Genomic DNA, 19,999 nt, shown 5'->3' with positions numbered 1-19,999 from the left:
TACAATCCTATCATGCCTCAGAGAAGTGACTTTGTATTAAGAGACTTCCCTATTATGTATATTGGATTAAGGGTTTGGATTTCTATACTATAAAATGGGAACGGAGCGGGAGTTTGGCTCTTGGTTCCTGAGGTTAGCATGAGAGAGCGGAGAGAGTAGAGCCAGCAGCTAAAGGAGGCCACGTGGAGGAGGCCAGGAGAAGCAGCCAAGATGGCGGAGTGCTGAGTGAGATGCCAGTTTGTGTAGAGTTTGTATCTGGGATAAGGAAGGAGATGGGGAACTGAGGAGAAGAAGGCTGGTGAGCTAGAAACCTTTGATTCTAGGAAACTCGGATAAGTCAGTGGCTTTGTGAGCACTGAGTGTGACTGGGTTTTGGAGCCCAGTGTATGTTTTTACTTGCCCGCCGGGTGCAAGGTAGGATTAAAGGCTATGGCCCATCAGTTTTTGGCTCCGCTGTTTCTTTACCGACTGTCCGAATCCAATGCGAACCTGCATGGGCCGGGCTGCTGTGATAGTGGCCCCGGCCCTGCCTGCTGGCTTTACATTTGGCGTAGTCTGTGGCAGGATTCGATACAGATCGGCAAGGAGCCTTTGAATGGTGGAGTAGAGGACTGGCTAGTGTTAGGGTTCCCCATGGCTGTCCTTTTGGGGATTGTAGGCTGGCTGACTTTTACAGCCATGTGTGAGGAAACCGAGAGCTCTGTGGAAGAGGCTGCCTGGGACCTGAAAACCGAGCAGCAGAAGGAGCCGGAGCAAACGCAGGAGAAACCGATGCTGACCCTGGAGCTGAAGGAAGTGCTGGAGGAGGAGGCCGACCAGGTGTTTGAGATTCGCCTGGAAATGGAGCAAACACTGGAGGAGGATTCAGAGGTTCGTGAGTTGCAGCTTGCCCTGGATGTTGCGGAGAGTCAGCAGTGGCAGGAGGCCGGGGCTGAGGCTGAGACCGGGGCTGAGGCTGAAGCGGAGGCTGGGTCCGGAGCTGCAAGGTCTGCGGAGCAGAAGGCGGCAGCGGACGGAGGTTCAAGCCCGGCAGCAGGAGCTGATGTTTCCAGTTCCTCTTTGGAGGATGAGGAGAATCGGGCTGGAGTTGCAATCCGCAGTCTCCATAAGATGAGAGCCCAGCTGGAAGGAGCACCTACTATGGCCCCGGTAGGTCTGCGATTTGGGGACATAGGGCTGGACATGCTTTCCAGAGCAGAGATGGAAATGCTAACTGCCATTGCCACGTGCCCCTCTTTGGGACAGTGTAAGACCTGCGAGGATGGCAGGGATGAGGGGGGTGGCTGACACCCCATGTACACGGACTGATTTCCTGGACTACGACCGGAGTGGGCATTGGCTCCTTTGTTGGATGGATTTACGGATTACGGATTTTGGACAATGTGTAATACCCTGATGGGGGTGGGGGGTGGCTTCGCTGGAAGCACTCCCCTACCCCGGGAAGCTTTTCCCGTGGCTAGAAAGAAGACCGAGGACATTTTGCGCTTTGGGCTAAGTGCTCAGAGACTGGTGAAATGTACCTTTGAAATTGTTGAAACTGTATGATTTTTGCTGTTGTAATCTGTGTAATGTTCTAATTTCCTTGCACAGGAATGCTGGTGATGTAAATTGTGGGTAGTAAAGTGAGCATAGGGGTGGATTGTTGGGCAGATAAAATGTATTATGCTCACTTTGTTAAAGAGGCCGTTGCCCAGGTGATATTAATGTGTGTTGGGGTGGGCTAAAGGCAGGCAGAATCCTTGTAGCCTGGGGCTTGGTTTTGGGATTAAGCCTTTCCTACCCTTTTTGGTGTAAGGTGGTACAATCCTATCATGCCTCAGAGAAGTGACTTTGTATTAAGAGACTTCCCTATTATGTATATTGGATTAAGGGTTTGGATTTCTATACTATAAAATGGGAACGGAGCGGGAGTTTGGCTCTTGGTTCCTGAGGTTAGCATGAGAGAGCGGAGAGAGTAGAGCCAGCAGCTAAAGGAGGCCACGTGGAGGAGGCCAGGAGAAGCAGCCAAGATGGCGGAGTGCTGAGTGAGATGCCAGTTTGTGTAGAGTTTGTATCTGGGATAAGGAAGGAGATGGGGAACTGAGGAGAAGAAGGCTGGTGAGCTAGAAACCTTTGATTCTAGGAAACTCGGATAAGTCAGTGGCTTTGTGAGCACTGAGTGTGACTGGGTTTTGGAGCCCAGTGTATGTTTTTACTTGCCCGCCGGGTGCAAGGTAGGATTAAAGGCTATGGCCCATCAGTTTTTGGCTCCGCTGTTTCTTTACCGACTGTCCGAATCCAATGCGAACCTGCATGGGCCGGGCTGCTGTGATAGTGGCCCCGGCCCTGCCTGCTGGCTTTACAGGGTCCCATCCTCAATAGACCTTAATACTCCTTGCAGCGCTTTTGGGTTACTAAAGGGCTTTCACATCCATCACTTTCCTGGCTCTTTACAGGATAGAACTGGAAGTGTATTTATCATACTTTATAGGGGTTGGGGGGAGCCTTCAGGAGTTAAGAGGCTGGGCCATCAGCTTATTAGAGTCAAGGATAGTGATGTACCCTTTCGGATTCTAGGTCCACACGTTGCTATTCCTCCCATCCTTCCTCTACCTATCCGGGTTCGCACCGGGTGCCGAGCTCGGTCTATTCAGATCCCCAGCGTGTGCGTGTACGCAGAGGTTTGTGTGTATGTGCTTGGGGAACACAGGTGTACCTGGAAGTGCCTCCTTCTGCGTGCTGGCCCGCGGGTGAGTGTGAGCTAAACCAACTTGGGCACCTGCGGAATGAGGCTGATCTGAGACCCCAGGGAATGGAGGCTCGTTTGACCCCTCTCGGCCTCGCTCCTTCTCTTTTAGCCTCTCTGCTTCTTCCGTCTCTTAGTGACTCTTCGCTTCCAGATCTTCACGGGTTTCCAATGACCGGTTTTCCTGGCCCGGTCCCTAGGACCGTCAACTCCGCGTCCTTTCCCAGCTTCTCTTACCTGTCGCCAGAAGTGGGAGAAAGGGGATTAAGTTCAGGGGGGTGCCCTGAAGGAGGGGCCTGCGAGGCAGTAGGGACTCCTGCACCGAGCAACCAGGTGCTGTGGGCAAGGAGCGATAACTAAGCCAGCATTACCCGCTCCACCAAAACCCAAGACACCACCCCCCATCCTCAGGGCTGCTCCCCCACCGGGACAAGGGGCGGAGTCTCGTCAGCGGGACTAGGCCACCACACTACGCCCGGCTCCTGGACCGCACCGCCGGAGGCAGCTCCTCCCCACCCTAGCCCGCCCGGCTCCTGGACCGCACCGCGGGAGGTAGCCCCTCCCCACCCTAGCCCGCCCGGCTCCTGGACCGCACCGCGGGAGGTAGCTCCTCCCCACTCTAGCCCGCCCGCCTCCTGGACCGCACCGCCGGCGGTAGCTCCTCCCCACCCTAGCCCGCCGGGCTCCTGGACCGCACCGCCGGAGGCAGCTCCTCCCCACCCTAGCCCGCCCGCCCGCCTCCTGGACCGCACCGCCGGCGGTAGCTCCTCCCCACCCTAGCCCGCCCGGCTCCTGGACCGCACCGCCGGAGGCAGCTCCTCCCCACCCTAGCCCGCCCGGCTCCTGGACCGCACCGCCGGAGGTAGCTCCTCCCCACCCTAGCCCGCCGGGCTCCTGGACCGCACCGCCGGCGGTAGCTCCTCCCCACCCTAGCCCGCCCGGCTCCTGGACCGCACCGCGGGAGGTAGCTCCTCCCCACCCTAGCCCGCCCGGCTCCTGGACCGCACCGCCGGCGGTAGCTCCTCCCCACCCTAGCCCGCCCGGCTCCTGGACCGCACCGCCGGAGGCAGCTCCTCCCCACCCTAGCCCGCCCGCCAGCCTCCTGGACCGCACCGCCGGCGGTAGCTCCTCCCCACCCTAGCCCGCCCGGCTCCTGGACCGCACCGCGGGCGGTAGCTCCTCCCCACCCTAGCCCGCCGGGCTCCTGCCAGCCCCCAGCCGACCGGAGTCCGCTCCGGATCCGTGCCGGGTTTCCTCCTTGTCTCTGGGGTCTCCGCCCCTACGAGTCTCACACCCGGACCGAGCCCAGCGAACCCCAAATCGCCAGGTGCCGGAGCCCGCGGGCTGCACGGAGCTGCGCGCAGACCCCACCACCGTATTCGGACTCCGAGTCTGGACCGGTGCGGTCCCCCTCGCGTCACCGGAATTTGACCCTTGGGGCTTCGAAGTGATCCCTTCTCGGCACCGTTCGCTGTCTGAGCGGCCGCCCGGCTCCGCTTCTCAGCATCCCGGCCCGGGCTCCGACTCCGGCGAGGTAGGGGGCCGTGGTACTTGATGGAGCTGGCTTGCTCCTCCGCCTCGGAATGGGAACAACAGAGGCCGCCGTTCCCCGGAGGAAGAAAGCCGCTGCGCCCCACTCGGCCAAAACCCTCTCAGCCCCATGACCTAGATAACTGAGACCGCGACTTCACGCCAGGTGCTCAGAATCACTCCCCCGTCATCCCTCCTCCACCCCGTCGCCATTTCGCTCCCACCTCCCCAGGATCTGGTGCCTAGGGGGGCCCCTGCTAAGTTAGACAGCCTCCTTGTAATATCTCTTCCGCTGAGGGTCGAGGGGAAGAGAGTACAGTGTCGCCCCCAGTACAGCCCCTGTCTTCCATGGCTGCGGCCCCGTGAGGTACCCCTTCCCTCCTTCATTGGTCCGTCCTCCTCATCCCGTGCCTCTGCCCCACTTCATCTTGTCTCCCCTGCCTCTTCTCTCCAGGTTTCTGCTCTCTTCCAGCTTCTTTTCTGGCTTTCTCCTTTCCTTGACCCTTTCTCCCACCACACACTCGGGAGAAGGGGGTGTGTCAACGCAGCTTTCTATTTATGGCCTCCCTGGGGAGGGGGTGCAGTACAAGGACTTTTTTGGCATCAGCTGAGCCCTGAGTCACGAGGTGTCATGACTGTGATTAAGTATACAGTACATGCCTCTTCCCACTCCCCTCTCCCATCCTCTCTCCCATCCCATCTCCCTGTCCGCCTTTGTCTCCTTTCTGCCTCCGTTCTTGTTCTTTTTGATCTTTGTGTAGCTGCCATCTCTTTGTCTCCGCTTTTCTGCTCTTTGCTCCATTTTCCAGTTCCCAAAAGCTGAGACTTCAAGAGCATCAGTATTTCAGGTGTGTGGGGTGCAGTGGAGGCAAGGTGGGGGGGATGGGCCCCCAACATGCCCAGGGATGATTTTCATCATGCCCCTCTCTGCAGAGTGATCATTCATATTTATAAAGTGGAAAGAACAGATACAAGGGTTTGGGGATATGGATGGCAAAGGAAATTCTGCCCCTCTTCCTGGAGCTTGGTCCAGGAGATGACTAAACTACATTTCCCACAGTGCTCTGGGGGCACAGGGCTGTCTCTGCCTACACACTTTTATGGGAGAGATAGTTCAGGAAGCCAGGTTGGAAGATATCATAATGGAAGGTGGGAAGTGATCAGGGTGTGGAGCAAGGGTTGTGGAGCTGCCTGGTAGCTTTGGCTTGGCCTAGAACACCTGACCTATTTTTTCCCTGGCACTCCCCTCCCCCAGAGTTTAAGGACCTTGCAACCTATGTGTCCCCCCAAAAGGGAATAAGAGTAAAGAAATGTCTTGTAAGAGAGGATGAGTGAAGGATTGGCAAGCCTTTCCTTTTTTCCTGTGACCCTGGGGATTTCTCCCTCCCCTTACAAACAACTTTATCTGACAATGTTGAAAATAGTCTCCCTATCTTGAAAGCAAGGGAGGGAAACAAAAGCCTAATGTCTTAGATCTGTTGAATGTGTTCCAGCTTACAAGGTACTCACATTCTTCCCCCTTTGGGAGCAGTGGGGAATTGATGAAGTTACCCCTGAGGTATCAGCTTGTATTTTCCAGGGACCATGAACAGCTATTGAGGTTGTCTGGAGATGCAAATGGGACCCACAAGTTAACTGCTCACCTCTAGGACCTATCATCACCAGAGCCTGGTGCAAGGAGTCTGATGCTTGAGCTTGTTGTTGGCCTAGAAATGACTGACGGTGGGGGGAAAGCAGTGGGTGTTCCTCCCACAACCCCATCTTTGGTGGTGGAGTCAGCTCAGCCCTTAGCACTTATTCCCCGACTCTTGCCAAGGACCCAGTAATTTCTATCTTTTCTCTTCAGGATGGGTTTGGAGGTACACAAAAAGTTATGTTTTCCTGGCTCACCTACTGGCCTGAAAGCCAGGAAAACTTACGGTCTTGGGCCTTGATTTCCTCATGGTGAAAGGAATGAGCTGAACTTGGTTGTCTCTAATGGCCTTAGCAAGGGCTCTAAGATCCTCTGAGCCTGTGCCTCTGATGATACTGGCCTGAGCTGTCTTACCTGAAACAACCTTAGGCATTGCCATCAGATTTAAAAAGAGAGGGAGATAATGCTCATGTTTTTAAGCTTGTTTGTGTAGCAAGCACTCTGTGTTTATATCAGCTCTGTTTATGATATGGAAGCTAAAATCATTCCTAAACCACTCCTTGGTTCCACTCCCAAGCCTAAGTCATGTTCTTGTTAAAAAAAAAAAAATCCAACTGAGCCAGTATCACCTTCCACAAAGTAGCTGGTATGTATGTCTTCTGAGATGTTGGTTAATGAGGCTTAAAGCAGGTTGTGTGTGGTGGGGAGAATAATAATTGGCTGAAAGAGAGAGGAGGGGGATTTGATTGGTTGATTTGGTTGGTCTGGAGGCAGGAGTTCTGGAAATATAGAGTCATCAGGACTTGGGGAGGAGGCTTTTTCTTTGACCCTGTCTCTGGGCAGGGAGGAGGCCAAATGGATGACAGACAGATCCACAATCGGTTGACCAAAATAAGGAGACTTTGAGGAATGGGAAGGGCAGGTAAAGTCCCATGTGGGAAATGGGGGACAGAGATTAAAGGAGCAAATTTTAAAAGGAAAAAGGAGGAATGGAGAGAGAAGAGAGACTCCATTTTTGGAGGGAAGAAAAATGAGGCGGGTACATAGGTGATCTTGGTGGACACTGTGTTTGCTGAAGCTCCAACAGAATGCTTTTCAAAATGACCACCTTGCCCTGGAGCGGAGCCAGGTCTCCCTAAGGAAGGAACAGACTCAAAAAGGAATGAAAGGTTGGTTTTGATTAGCTTGGGAGGAATGGCTTGAAATTTTCTAATGGAGTTGTTCATCTGTCAACTCCTTTGGTTTATGTTTGAATATATGTGTCAGGGGTGGAGGGCACTGGGGCAACAATATGAAGGAAATCTTGGGTCTACAGTCCCCTTCCTTTGCCCAGGAATGATGAGTGACAATGGCAGGAAAGGGAGGTGGGAGTTGAATCCTTCACTCTCCCCACAAATCCTCCTGGAGGGAGAGTAGAGATGATGGGAATTTATTTCCTGTTGCTCTCACAGAGAGATGGTAAGGTCCGTGAGGGGGTGTCCCTCCATTATTACACCTCCTCTGCCTTCCTACCTTTGAGGGTTTTTTTAAAATTTTTTTATTTATTTACTTTTTTTTAGATTTTATTTATTCATTTTTATTAGAGAGAGAGGGGAGAGAGAGAGAGGGAGAGATAAAGAGAGAACAGGGGGAGGAGCAGGAAGCATCAACTCCCATATGTGCCTTGACCAGGCAAGCCCAGGGTTTTTGAACCGGCGACCTCAGTATTCCAGGTCGACGCTTTATCCACTGCGCCACCACAGGTCAGGCCACCTCCCTTTGAGTTTTTGGGCTGACTGGGGATAAAGGGGGTCAGGGGCTCTGAGGAACTCACAGAGTCCTGAGTTTGTGAGTATTGAGGAGCAGAGTGGGATTAGGATTTCTTGGAGCTGGTGTGAGAGGAGAGCCCGAGGCCCTTTATTGCCAGTGTCTGTGTGGAGGGAAGAGAAGCAGTGTTTGTGTAGGAAGGTGTTGTGTGGACTGTTTGAGTGTAGAGGGCCAGATGTAGGAACAGCAGGCTCTGATCCTGATGCTGGGTTCTCTTTTTTCTGCAGGGTAACAAAGCTGGAAGCTGGCTGTGGCATAGCCACCTCAGAGGTCCCTAAGCTGGAAAAAGAGGCTGAGCCAGATGTGGAGCAATGCTCAGAAAGTCCACCCCAGGAGATTAGGGCCAAGTCCAAGTCTGGATCAGGGCTTGAGGCTGACACTGAGCCTCTGGGGGCTGAATCAGGGACTGAGGCCAAGGCCAAGTTCTTGGGGGCCAAGCCCAGGTCTGGATCTGGGTCTGAGACCAAGGCTGAGGAGTTGGACTTTGTGGTGGCTACAGAACGACAGAACAGGAGTTTGAGGAGGTGCTGGCCATCTCAGGGGCATCAACGGTGGCCTTGACTATCTTCCCAGCTGCTACCACATCTGGCTCTGGGATCCCAACCACACCTGTCGCTGGCCAAGCACAAAGGAGGAATGGTGAGAATTGGGGCAGGACCCAGGTGCGAAGGGGTGAAGCCACATTTGGGACCTGGGACTTAGGAAAGAGAGAAAGTGAGCCTCTCCCTCTGCCCTTGTCAGATTGCAGAGGATGTTGAGTAGGGCGTTCAGATCCAGGGGCCCAGCCAGAGGGGGTCAGGGTGGGGCGCGTGTAGGATTCAGAATAGAGGAACTGGACGGACTGGTGAAAGCTTCAGTATTTGAGGATTTGTTTCAGGATTTTCTGGAGGAAGGAGTTACACAAAGCGGGAGCAGGGAGGGTGAAGCCAGAATCCCTGAGTAAACTGATCTCTTGTACAAAGAAGGCTTAGTTTCAGGACCAGTTCAGAGATGAGCTCCTAGGCGGAACCAAGAGGCAGGGACTGTGGTAGGTAACTGGGGATGTGGCAAGCTCCTGGGGTGCAGCCAAGGAAAAGGGGGCGAGAGGTCAGGAACCTGTTGCCCTGGGAGCTACAGCATCTCCTCAAGAGGTGCAAGGGACACCGGCTAACGACCGTTCTGCCAGCGCTGGAATCCGAGATCCCAGTGCTGAGGAGAGCTCCCTGGACTGGCCCCAGATCTGGCCTGGTTCCCAGGGTGGTGACGAAGAAGAACTCAGCGTGCGGGAAGAGGCAAGCCCCGTGAACTGAAAGGGGCGGAGGCGGGGAAGGGAACCCTTAACTGCCTGGGTCCACAGATCGCGCTGGAGTCGGGGCACGTGACCGACGTCGGGAAGACTGTGCTGGTGGAGGGGCTGCTGGTGGCGCCTTGGGAGTGCGGCCAGGGCGTGGCCGGGCTGCTGCAGCGCCTCAGCACCCGGGGGGCAAGGTGGTACAGTTTACCCGGGACTACCAGCTGGGTCCCGGGGAGTTGAAGAAATACCGCCTAATCACCAAGCAGGTGAGAAAGACAAGAGGGCTCCGCAACCTCCCCCAGACCCAGCCAGTCACCAGCTTTCTTTCTCTGTCGGCCCTGCCAGTGGGAGCGCCCACGAGCCTTGTCCTGGGATTCCCAGTCGTTACCCAGGGCCTTTGCCAAGGGGAAGTCAAGTAGCTCCCGATTCCCAGCAGTCAAACCCTCAGTCCTTACTTCAGAAGGCTGAAGAGCCCAGGAGTCTAGACTTCCGTGACCCTGCCTCCCTTATATCGATCCTTTCTCCCTTCAGGGACCCAAACATCTGAGCCTTTATCCTTCTCTCTACACATCCCTCATCCTACCAACTTATCTGCTGTCTCACTTCCACTTCTCTAGGAGACTCGGGGTCCCACACCCCCAGGTCCCTGCGTACTGCACACTGACCCCGCCTCTCCTATTCCGAGGCTTTTCCGCTGGTTCGTCCATGCTGCTGTCGGGAGCCCAGGTTTTCACATATCCCACTTCATCCCGCACCACACGACCTATGCCCCTGTGGGGCCCCAGTGGGAGTCCGTGGGCGTGAAGATGCCAAGAGTCTCCGTGCTCACCAACCCTCCCGCTGCCTGCCCCTTGCTCACTCGTGCCCCCTGCATGGCATCCTTTTGATCTAATTCAACGCGTAGGCGCTGCTGGCAGGGCTGGGCACACGGCTGGCGGTGCTGCGAGCCTCTTGGCACCTCGCCGCTGCCCACCGAGGTCCTGTCAGAGACTGGCGGCGACGTGGCAAGCCTTCTACTGTCGTCCTCCGTGCATCGCGACGTGCTTCCGGGCGAGATCATCATCCAGGACCGGCAGCTCTACCAGCCGAGGGAGAGCAACCTGCCTGCTGGCGGCCAAAGGCCTGGAGGGGCGCGTGCGGCTGTCCACGCCTCTTCCCCTTCTCACAGGGCGGCGACAGCACGTGGTGCTACCTCAATATCGATGCTTTCGGCTGCGACTGTGCTCAGGTGCAGAGTCAGCTTCTGCGCACATACAGCGCCAGGCCCAGCGCCTCGCCGGCCTCAACATCATGGGCCAACTCTTCCTGGCGCCCCAGCTGTGGTCACAGCTGGCTTATTTCTGCCAGGCAGGACTGGGCTCGAGCTGGTCAAGGGTTACACTGAGCAGTACATGCTAGAGGCAGATATCTGAGGCCTCTACTATCTAAGAAGCACTTAGACACACCTCCTTCCCTAGAAGCCTCGCCCTCATTTGCTAGCTCCAACCTTTCTACCTTTCCCCCTTACTTCTGTCTACCATCTTGCCTTTAACACCCCCAAACGCTGTTGTCCACGACTTGACCTGAATCGCCCGGCTTGGGGGAACCCCTTGTACTACTATTGTCCACCCCTTCCCCTTCCTGGCCAAAGAACTGGTTCTTTCACGGGCTTCAGAATTTTTCCCTTTCCAACACCCTAGCCTAGGAGTGAACCCTGTCCCTCCTGGCTTCTCCCTCTGCCTCCCATGTGGGAGTGGGCAGAAGTATGTGCAACGCTCATCACCCCTCCGGAGCACAGCTGCCCAATATGTAGTTTCTTCCTCCTGCTCTTTCTCAAGTCCTTGGAGGCTGCCCCATGCTCCCCTCATCGCCCTACTAGCCTCCTGCATCTGTAGATTAGTGTCCTCACCCTCCTTCTCTCTGTATCCCTATCTTCCTCCTCCCTGGACCTCCCAGACACTTAGCTCCTCATTGCCGCTTTGCTCCCTTTCCCTATGGCCTCTTTATCACCCACCCTGAATACAATACGGAAAGAGACCGTGTAAATGAAGTAGATTTATAATGGTCCCCTACTTTGGCCCTCTGTTTATGCTCTGGTGATGCACCTTTCTGAACCTGCCCCCTCTGACTGGGATTTCCTCTAATTTTGCACAATGTTGCTACTTCACAGGCCCTCCCCAGATGCCCCCAACTAGTGGCAGAACCAGAGGTTGAGGCTGGAGAGTTTGGTGTAGTGGGCAGCAGGTCCCTCAGCCAGTGTAGGGCTGTCTCCTGATTCTTACCGGGCTGCCATCTGGTGAGACTGGAACCCCCACTTCAGGTATCTCTGGGTACTCTTCCCTTCCTCTAGTTCCTCTGTGCTTTTTAGACTTTGATGATCTTCTATTTAAATGCAAGTAGTAACAGCTGTATTTGCACAGCGCTGTCTTCTACACTGGATACTCACATTTACTGCAGAGGGAGTAAATAGAGGCCCAGAAAGATCAAAGGACTTCCCTATCTCTCACAATAACAGAGCTTTGCAGGGACCAGAACCAAGGTGTCCCAAGCCCAAAGCATATCTCAGAACCTCACTCTTTGACTGTTAGCCTGAACTTCTTGTTGGACAATAGACGGCTGTTAAGGATATGTTGACAGAGAGCACAGTATTGGCTGGGATGGAATCCAAGATGTGGGCAGAAGAGGGTGCCTGGAAGTGAAACGTGACCGAAGAGGACTGCTGCTGCTTCACCACTTTCTCAGCCTGGCTTTGCTGCTGTGCTCCTCTGCCTACTGTGCCTGACCCTGCTGCCAGCCTCCCTGTCACTTCAGCCAAGACTGTGTTGCAATAAAACGAACTCTTAGCCCACCCTCTGTGTTTGTTTTACTTCTTCTCAGTGGGGAGGCATGAGACAGTTTACCCTCCCCCTTCCTAGTAGCCTGTATTAGAGAGGATCTCTAAGCCCTGTGGCAATGGGGCTAATGACTTCCTGGAGGGGAGCTTGGAAAGGCTGCTTGCCCTTGCGCGCCCCCACCCCTACGCCAGCCAAGGGGCAGACAGAAGCGATTGCTCGGAACCTAGGCGGACAACAGCGCGGCGCCCTAACTAGACCCCGGCCTCGCTTTTCCCTGGGAGTAAGCTGCTGTCCAGATTCTGTGGGCTCTTCCTTCAAGTTTCCCTTGGCATCCAGGACCAGCCGCCCTCAGCCCTGCGATCCAGGCGTCTAACTCCCAGCTCTGGACTCACTCGTGGCGGGTGCCCTCGCCTTCATTATTCTTGGGTAGGCACGGACCAGGAGCAGGAGGATGTGGAGGTAGCCTGAGCGCCGCTTTCCCCCAGAGTCAAGCTCAAGTGGTGAAGACTGCGATCCCGAAAAGTAACACGCGGGGGCGCCAGGACGTGTGTGGACGCGGGCGAGGCAGCGCAAGGTGGTTTCCGTCCGTGTGAGTGTGTCCACGGGCGTCTTTGTGTGTCTGCATTTCTGTACATGTGTGTACGAGTAAGGGGGTGTCTATGTGAAATGGGTTCGGGACAACGTGGCTGGTGTACCCGAGAATCAGGTACTCAAAGTGTCTTTTTGATGAGGACGAGGCTTGATATGTTTTGTGTGGATGGGGAGGCAGGGAACTGTGTGTGTCGTCGTGTGTGCAAGGCGCAGCCTGAGTCCCCGATCCGCGTCTTGAATTTTTGAAGTCACATATATTCAGGGTCTTTATCCCCTTATCCTCCCGTGTAAGAAGAACGAAGGCTCCTTTATACCCTCCCGTGTAAGAAGAATGAAGGCTCTCACTGCAAATCTGCATTCTCCTGGTCACACCTTCCGCATGGATCTACGTGACCCTGCTAGGCTAGATGTGACATTGTGTTTGTGTAACTGGGTGTGTCCTAGAATATCAGTGTAACTTTGAGTGATAGTGGTGTGTGTGTGTGTGTGTGTGTGTGTGTGTGACAGGTGGGTGTTGGAGGAGGCTGATTCAGGATTATGGAAGTAAAAATTTTTCTTTTTCTTGTTAGTTTGTGTATATCACCTTTATGGCGTGTGTGTTTTCCTTCTAGGTCTCTCCAGTAGTTGTCTCTCTTTGTGTCTCTCTTCATCTCTGTCTCTTTCTCTCTCTCCCTTTCTTGGTGACTCATCTCTGCGGCTTTGCCCTCCCCCGGCTTCCTGGGTCTCCCCTCCCCCACTCAGGAGTGGGTGGGAGTATGAGGAAGGGTACTCGGTGATTGAAAATTAGGGTGAGCACCCCTTCTTATTATTTATAGTTCCTAGACATGTCAGTGGTCCCCAGCCCTCTCCCAGTCCCCTTCCCAGGACCCCTCACTATACTGAACTGGGCTGTTAGAAGATAGGGCAATAATGCATCCTAACGGGGCCATTTTCAGGGGAGGGTACCTCAGCACCTTCTTTCTGTTCGAAGTGGAGACCCCTGCCCTTATAAAGTGCCCCCGCCCTTCCTGTCCCTCACCCCCCATCGCTGACGCAATGAAAGGCTGCAGAGGTGAGTCACCGGTTAGGGGGGAAGGGAAGGAAGGGGAGACCGTGAGCTGCGCGGGGGTGGGAGGATGGGAGGGAGGGGACAAGCCCCTGCTCTCTTTCTCTCCAAACTTTCTTAGTGAAAAGACCCAGTGCTCTACCTCTTCCCCTGGTTTTCCAAATCTTTAGCCTGGATTACTACTCTGCTAGACCCTGTCATCTCCCACCCTACTGGAGAGTGGGAGATCCAGAAACAAAGACAAAGAGAGATGGATTTATACAAACAACTCAGAACAAACACCAGGCATCCTCTCCAGATCCTCATCTCAGCTTTGCCTTTTCCAGCTCTTTCCATTTTTTTTCTTCCTGCCATCTCCCTCTCTCCCTGATCCCAGGAACCTCTCCCTAATTCAGCTCCCCCCCCCCCCGAGACCCTAGAGATAGTAGGGTGTGAAGCACACAGTACATCTTCTAGAGGTAGAATGTGTGTTAATAAACTGACCCAGGTAGAGAACTGGAAAGGAGAGAGACAAAAACAGACCCAGAAATTCAGAGACCATGCAGATAAGAGGGATCAAGATCCAGATTGTGGAATCACCAAGCCTATTGCCATTGGTGCCTGGGGCTTCCATCTTGCTGGCCCCCCACCCCATGATAACTGAGACTCTTGGGATGTTAATCACTAAGAGAGGCGATTCATCTCTCTCTGATTCATCCTCCTCAGAAAGGTAACATGACCCCCTCCTCATTCCAATACTCTCTGTAACATTCCTCTGGGCTTCTGGGTTAGAGTGGGGAATTGGGGAAGAATGGAGAAATGAGGGAACACTCTGAAAGCAAGGGTCAAGGGCTCAAACTTGAGGTCTGCAGATAAATGGCTTGGATACTGAGGCTTTATGGCATAGAAATCTGAGAAAAAGGTAAATATGGGGGAGAGGCAGGAAAGGGCAAAGTCATATAGAAGTCCACATAACCTTTAACATATACAAACAGGCATGAAAGGACCCAGAAAATGCACACACAAAGACACACATGTGTACACAAACACACATATTAATGAAACACCAACCCAGGAACAGTTTTCAGACATCAGCAGATGCCCAGACAGGATGCACTCAAAGACTCCTAACTATACAGGTATACTGGCACTCAGAAGAGATCAGAATCCACACACACTTTCACAGACAGACACTTGGAAACAGAAAAACACAGCCACACAGATTGGAAAAGGCTACATATTTAAATTGGAACACTACCATGCCACCCATCCATTTAGTCCTCACAATTCCTTTTCTTTTTCTTCCCTCCCATGTTTCACTAATCTCTGTACACATATACACACACATGCACATATAGGTGCATGCTCACATACATGAGCCTACAGTAACAATTTCTGTAGGTGCCTGTCTCCCATCATATCACACTTGATCTCTTAGCCCCAACAGCCTCTCAGTCTCCCTTCTGGCTCCCTGCCTTTTTCTTCACTCTTGAATGGCTTCCCCTCCCCCTCTACAGATGTCTGAACCATCTCTCTGATTCATCCTCCTCAGAAAGGTAACATGACCCCCTCCTCATTCCAATACTCTCTGTAACCAGGTTGGGAAATAAATGGGGGGAGATGGGGAGGACAAGAAATAAAGGGAGCCCACAGGGGAAGGGGCAGGTCCTAGACTGTTGCGTGTGGGTGGGGGTGAGGTACTGCCCTGTGGTCTGCGCCTCCTCCTCTTCCCCCTTCCCCCTTTCCTTGGCATCTCCGCAGTCACCTTGGCTTTCAGTTTTCTTCCTCCTTTAGCTTGTTCCTTCTACCTATTCCACATTCCCTCCTTCCTTCCTCCCTCTCCTGCCGCCTTCTCTTCTTTCCTCTCTCTCTACTCCTCCCCACCTCTTTCCTCGCAGAGCTGATGGGCTTTCTTCTGGGAAAATCGGGCCACTGATGAAACCGAGAAGCTACTGTTGGCTATAGAAGGAAAACACGTGAGTGTGTGTGTGTGTGTGTGTGTGTGTGTGTGAGAGAGAGAGAGAGAGAGAGAGAGAGAGAGAGAGAGAGAAATAAGGATTAGTGCTAGGAAGAGATGAGGAGGGGGTTGAGGACTGGCTCTGACAATCTGAGCCCTGCGTGTGCCCATGGGCACCTCTGTCCGCAGTTCTTGTGTGTTTGGTGTGTCATTTTAACTCCCCCCTTTCTCTGCCCACGCCCCCGCACAGCTTCGCCTGCACCGCAGCCCCCCTTCATTCCTGCAGTGGCTGCTCCCCTCGGGTTCCTCCCCTCTTCCCTGCCCCCTCCCCATTTCCGTCCCCCTCCAACCCCGCCCACGGCTGGTCGTCTCCCTTCACTGGACCCGGCTCGCTGATGGGTTCTCTTTGCGCAATCTGTGCGTCATCGCCCCCCACCCTCCGGAACCTCTAGCTGTCCAAGCCCCCAGCCCCAACCCCTCAGGCCGGAGATACAGATGAGGGATATTGGTGTAAGGGGCGATCTCTTACATTGCACGCCTACCCCTCAGGCCCCCCCCCTCCCGTATCGCGTTCAAACCTTCCCTTTAAGCAGTGGAGAGGACTGGAGTTGAGTCACCCCCCTACCTGCACAACCCCCTCCCCACCTGGTCTGTTCTTGCCCTCCAAAAGTCCTTTGGGCTGGGGGGAAGCGGCAGGAGGAAGAGCAGCTGGACGATGGTAGGGAGTGGTGGGCTGAAAAGGGGCGCAGCGGAGGCGCCAACACACGCTTCAAAGTCAGCTGGACAGAAGGACAGACACACCTTTTTCTTCAGACACACACACAGACCGTGTACAGACATGACACAGAGGCACACATATTCTCAATCATTCCCCATTCTCTTCCAACTTGGACCCTTTTCAGTTGGGATTAGCAAAACCGCAAGATCCTTCCATCTGCCCCGGCCTAGGGCTGGCACCCCGCACCGCGGATCCGTGGACAGCGCCTGCAGGCGCACAGATCCGTCCCTCCTTTCCCAGGTTCACGCCGTCCTTGGGTGTGTTCCCCATGGACCGTGAGGTCGGGGGATGAGGAACCTGTCCCCACTCCCGGCTTTGGATTTCTTATCCTCCTCCTCCTCCCCAATATGGATTGCCTACTGTTGCCCAGTCAGACCTGGGAGTGCCCCCATCTTATTCCGTTTCGCGTCGCGGGCTCCCGCCGTTGCAAGTTGCTGGTTAACCCACCCTCCTTCCTTCTAGAGCCTCTGCATCCACCTTTCCATTCAGTCATTCATCCTTTTCTCCTCGCCTTTCCTTCATTCATTCATAGCCCCCAACCCCGCCCGCCTCTGCATTTCATTCATTCATTCATTCATTCCCTCTATGCTCCACTAGCGCACGCCCCTCCAGCCGAAGGTCCCAGCGCGCAGGCGCAGGCCGGGAGAGCACCGCATCTTCCAATCGCTGGGTATCCTCCCGCCTCTAGGCGCCCGCCCGCTTCCCCATGAATGAAAATTGACGTCAATGGGGCGGGACGATCCCACGTGACACTGCGCGCTCCCCTTTATAAGGCGGCAACGGCGCGGGCGCTGTCCAGCGTGCTGAAGCCGGAGCGAGCGAGACGCCCGGAGCCGCGCGGACCCAGCTGAGAGCTCAGCCTAGACGCCAGAACTCGACCGTCGCTCGTATCCCAGCCACTTCTCGGAGCCGAGGCGGACGCGTCCCGATCTTCCTGTCCCCACCTCGCCTCGACCCTCCTCTTCACCTCCCGCGTCATGACACCAGCTGGTAAATACTCTGCTGTCTGTCCCTCAAACCCTGGCAGCAGTGGGCATGAGGGAGGGTTCTCTCTCTCTCCTCCAGGCTGCGGGTGTTGAAAACACATCGGGAAGCCCCCCGTAAGGGTCTTTGGTAAATGGGAAAGTCACCGCTTTTCTCTTGCTGCTTAAGTCGCCCACGCACCATCCAGAGAGTCCTATGGGGAGCGAGCAGAGATTTCCCCCTTATCCTCGCTGGTTAGTACGTGGGCGCTGGCAATGAGATGGCTCAGAGAAGGGGGCGAGGAAGCACCTTGGGTGTGAGGATTCTGGGCATTTTCCCATTTACACGACTTCAGAGATCGGCACATCTTCCTCTTTTGCGCCTAAGCGTCCCCCTTCTGGGTAAGGTTAGGGGGACCAGGGAAGCCCTGATTTCCTGATTAAAGGTGGGCGGAGGGAATATAAAATCAGAAAGCGGAAATTTTTACAGAAATTCTTTTTTTTCTTTTGACTCCTTCTATTTTTCAGTCTCCGATAGTCCCTTGGTCATGAAATCGCTCAGGTTGCCGGCTTCCGCCCTCTTCTGCTTCTTTCTACTGATTAAGGGGCTGGGAGGAGCACCCCCCGGGCGCCCTGAGGCGCAGTCACCTTCCTTCAGCTCTGAGCATAAAGAGCCGGTAGCTGGGGACACAGTGCCCGGACTGAAGGATGGTCGCGTCCCAGAGGTCCGAGCCGCTCGAAATTCAGAGCCGCAGGACGAGGGAGAGCTCTTCCAGGGTGTGGATCCCCGGGCGCTGGCCGCGGTGCTGCTGCAGGCACTCGACCGTCCGGCCTCGCCCCCGGCGCCAGGCGGCTCTCAGAGGGGGGCAGCGGAAGAAGCGGCAGAAGCTCTGTTAACCGAGACCGTGCGAAGCCAGACCCACAGCCTCCCTGCGCCACAGACCCAAGCGCCGGCGGCCCCACCTCTCCCTCAGACTCAGGAGAGTGGTCCCGAGACGGGCGACCCCTCCGAGGAGCTCGAGGCACTAGCTTCCCTGCTCCAGGAACTGAGAGATTTCAGTCCGAGCAGCGCCAAGCGCCAGCAGGAGACCGCGGCAGCAGAGACGGAAACTCGTACGCACACGCTGACCCGAGTCAACCTGGAGAGCCCCGGGCCAGAGCGCGTGTGGCGCGCTTCCTGGGGAGAGTTCCAGGCGCGTGTCCCGGAGCGCGCGCCTTTGCCACCCCCGGCTGCCCAGCAATTCCAGGCTCACATGCCCGAGAGCCGTCCCCTTCCCGAAGCCCACCAGTTCGGGGAAAAAGTGCCCTCCCCCAAAACACACCTAGGCGAGGCCCTGGCACCCCTGTCCAAGGCGTACCAAAGCCTGGGCGCCCCCTTCTCCAAGGCGCGCCGACCGGAGAGCTCACTCCTGAGCGGCTCCGAGGCCGGGGAGCGCCTTCTACAGCAAGGGTTGGCTCAGGTAGAGGCGGGGCGGAGACAAGCGGAGGCCACCCGGCAGGCCGCGGCGCAAGAAGAGCGGCTGGCGGACCTGGCCTCGGACCTGCTGCTCCAGTATTTGCTGCAGGGAGGGGCCCGGCAGCGCAGCCCGGGGGGTCGGGGGCTGCAGCAGGAGTTGAAGGAGCGAGAGAGCGAGAGGGAGGAGGAGGAGGCGGAGCAGGAGAGACGAGGCGGCGAGGAGAGGGTGGGGGAAGAGGACGAGGAAGCTGCGGAGGCGGAGGCGGAGGCGGAGGAGGCGGAGAGGGCTCGGCAGAACGCGTTACTGTTCGCTGAGGAGGAGGACGGGGAAGCCGGAGCCGAGGACAAGCGCTCCCAGGAGGAGACGCCTGGCCATCATCGAAAAGACGCTGAGGGGGCAGAGGAGGGCGGGGAGGAAGAGGAGGACGACGACGAAGAGATGGACCCTCAAACGATCGATAGCCTCATTGAGCTGTCTACCAAACTCCACCTGCCAGCGGACGACGTGGTCAGCATCATCGAAGAGGTTGAGGAGAAGCGGAAGCGGAAGAAGAACGCCCCTCCAGAGCCTGTGCCGCCCCCACGGGTTGCCCCCGCCCCTACCCACGTCCGCTCCCCGCAGCCCCCGCCCCCTGCCCCAGCTCGAAACGAGCTGCCCGATTGGAACGAGGTGCTCCCGCCCTGGGATCGGGAGGAGGACGAGGTATTTCCCCCGGGGCCCTACCACCCTTTTCCCAACTACATCCGGCCGCGAACGCTGCAGCCTCCGGCTGCCTCGCGCCGCCGCCACTACCACCACGCCCTGCCGCCTTCTCGCCACTATCCTAGTGGAGAGGCCCAGGCACGGCGCGCACAGGAGGCGGCGGAGGCTGAGGAGCGCCGGCTGCAGGAGCAGGAGGAGCTGGAGAATTACATCGAGCACGTGCTGCTCCGACGCCCGTGACCGGCTCCGCCCCCGAGCGCCACCGCAGCGCGCGCTGTCACCCCCCTCCGTGTCGCTCTTGTCCCTTCTGGGTGTTTGCATGCATTCCGGCCCCGCCCTCTGCCCCCGCCCCTTTGCGTCCGCGGGCTGTCCCGCCCCGAGGCTGTACGGTGGGACCTGTCAGACTTCTTCCTGGGTCCAAAGCCCGAACTCCCCAAACTCATTCATGGGTGTCCCTTGACCAGCCCAACCAAGCGAGTGGTTTGTGCGTTGTTGCCACCTAGTCTCCCAGTTCCAGTTGTGTCTGTCTCCCGTCCTTTGGGCCTCCCACAAGCCTTTCCACCCTCTCCAGATCGCTGTGAATTTACCCCTTCTTTCCTTTCTCTCTTGTAAATACCCCTCACGGAGGAAATAGTTTTGCTAAGAAATAAAAGTGACTATTTTATTAGGACTTTGTTCTCGGTTATTCACCCGTCCCCTTGGGCTAGTGCGGTCCTTCCCAAGGGGCGGTGAGGGAAACGTCAGCCAC

The 19,999-nt window shown here is 55.9% G+C and overlaps 1 protein-coding gene and 2 pseudogenes across 1 annotated transcript; all 3 read left to right on the top strand.

Moving 5' to 3' along the window:
- Positions 1-2,670: 2,670 nt before the first annotated feature.
- LOC136404311 (uncharacterized) lies at positions 2,671-9,927 on the top strand (annotated as a pseudogene).
- Positions 9,860-10,379, top strand: LOC136404310 (probable N-acetyltransferase 16; annotated as a pseudogene).
- Positions 10,380-12,339: 1,960 nt separating this feature from the next.
- Positions 12,340-19,915, top strand: VGF (VGF nerve growth factor inducible). Its single transcript, XM_066382315.1, has 3 exons — positions 12,340-12,354; positions 16,819-17,120; positions 17,621-19,915. Exons 2-3 carry the CDS (start codon positions 17,108-17,110, stop codon positions 19,489-19,491), a joined length of 1,884 nt encoding a protein of 627 aa, XP_066238412.1. The 5' UTR covers positions 12,340-12,354; positions 16,819-17,107; the 3' UTR covers positions 19,492-19,915.
- Positions 19,916-19,999: the final 84 nt, after the last annotated feature.

The sequence above is a fragment of the Saccopteryx leptura genome, chromosome 4 (assembly GCF_036850995.1).
Source record: "Saccopteryx leptura isolate mSacLep1 chromosome 4, mSacLep1_pri_phased_curated, whole genome shotgun sequence".
NCBI lineage: Eukaryota > Metazoa > Chordata > Mammalia > Chiroptera > Emballonuridae > Saccopteryx > Saccopteryx leptura.
This window is presented reverse-complemented; position numbering and strand designations above follow the sequence as displayed.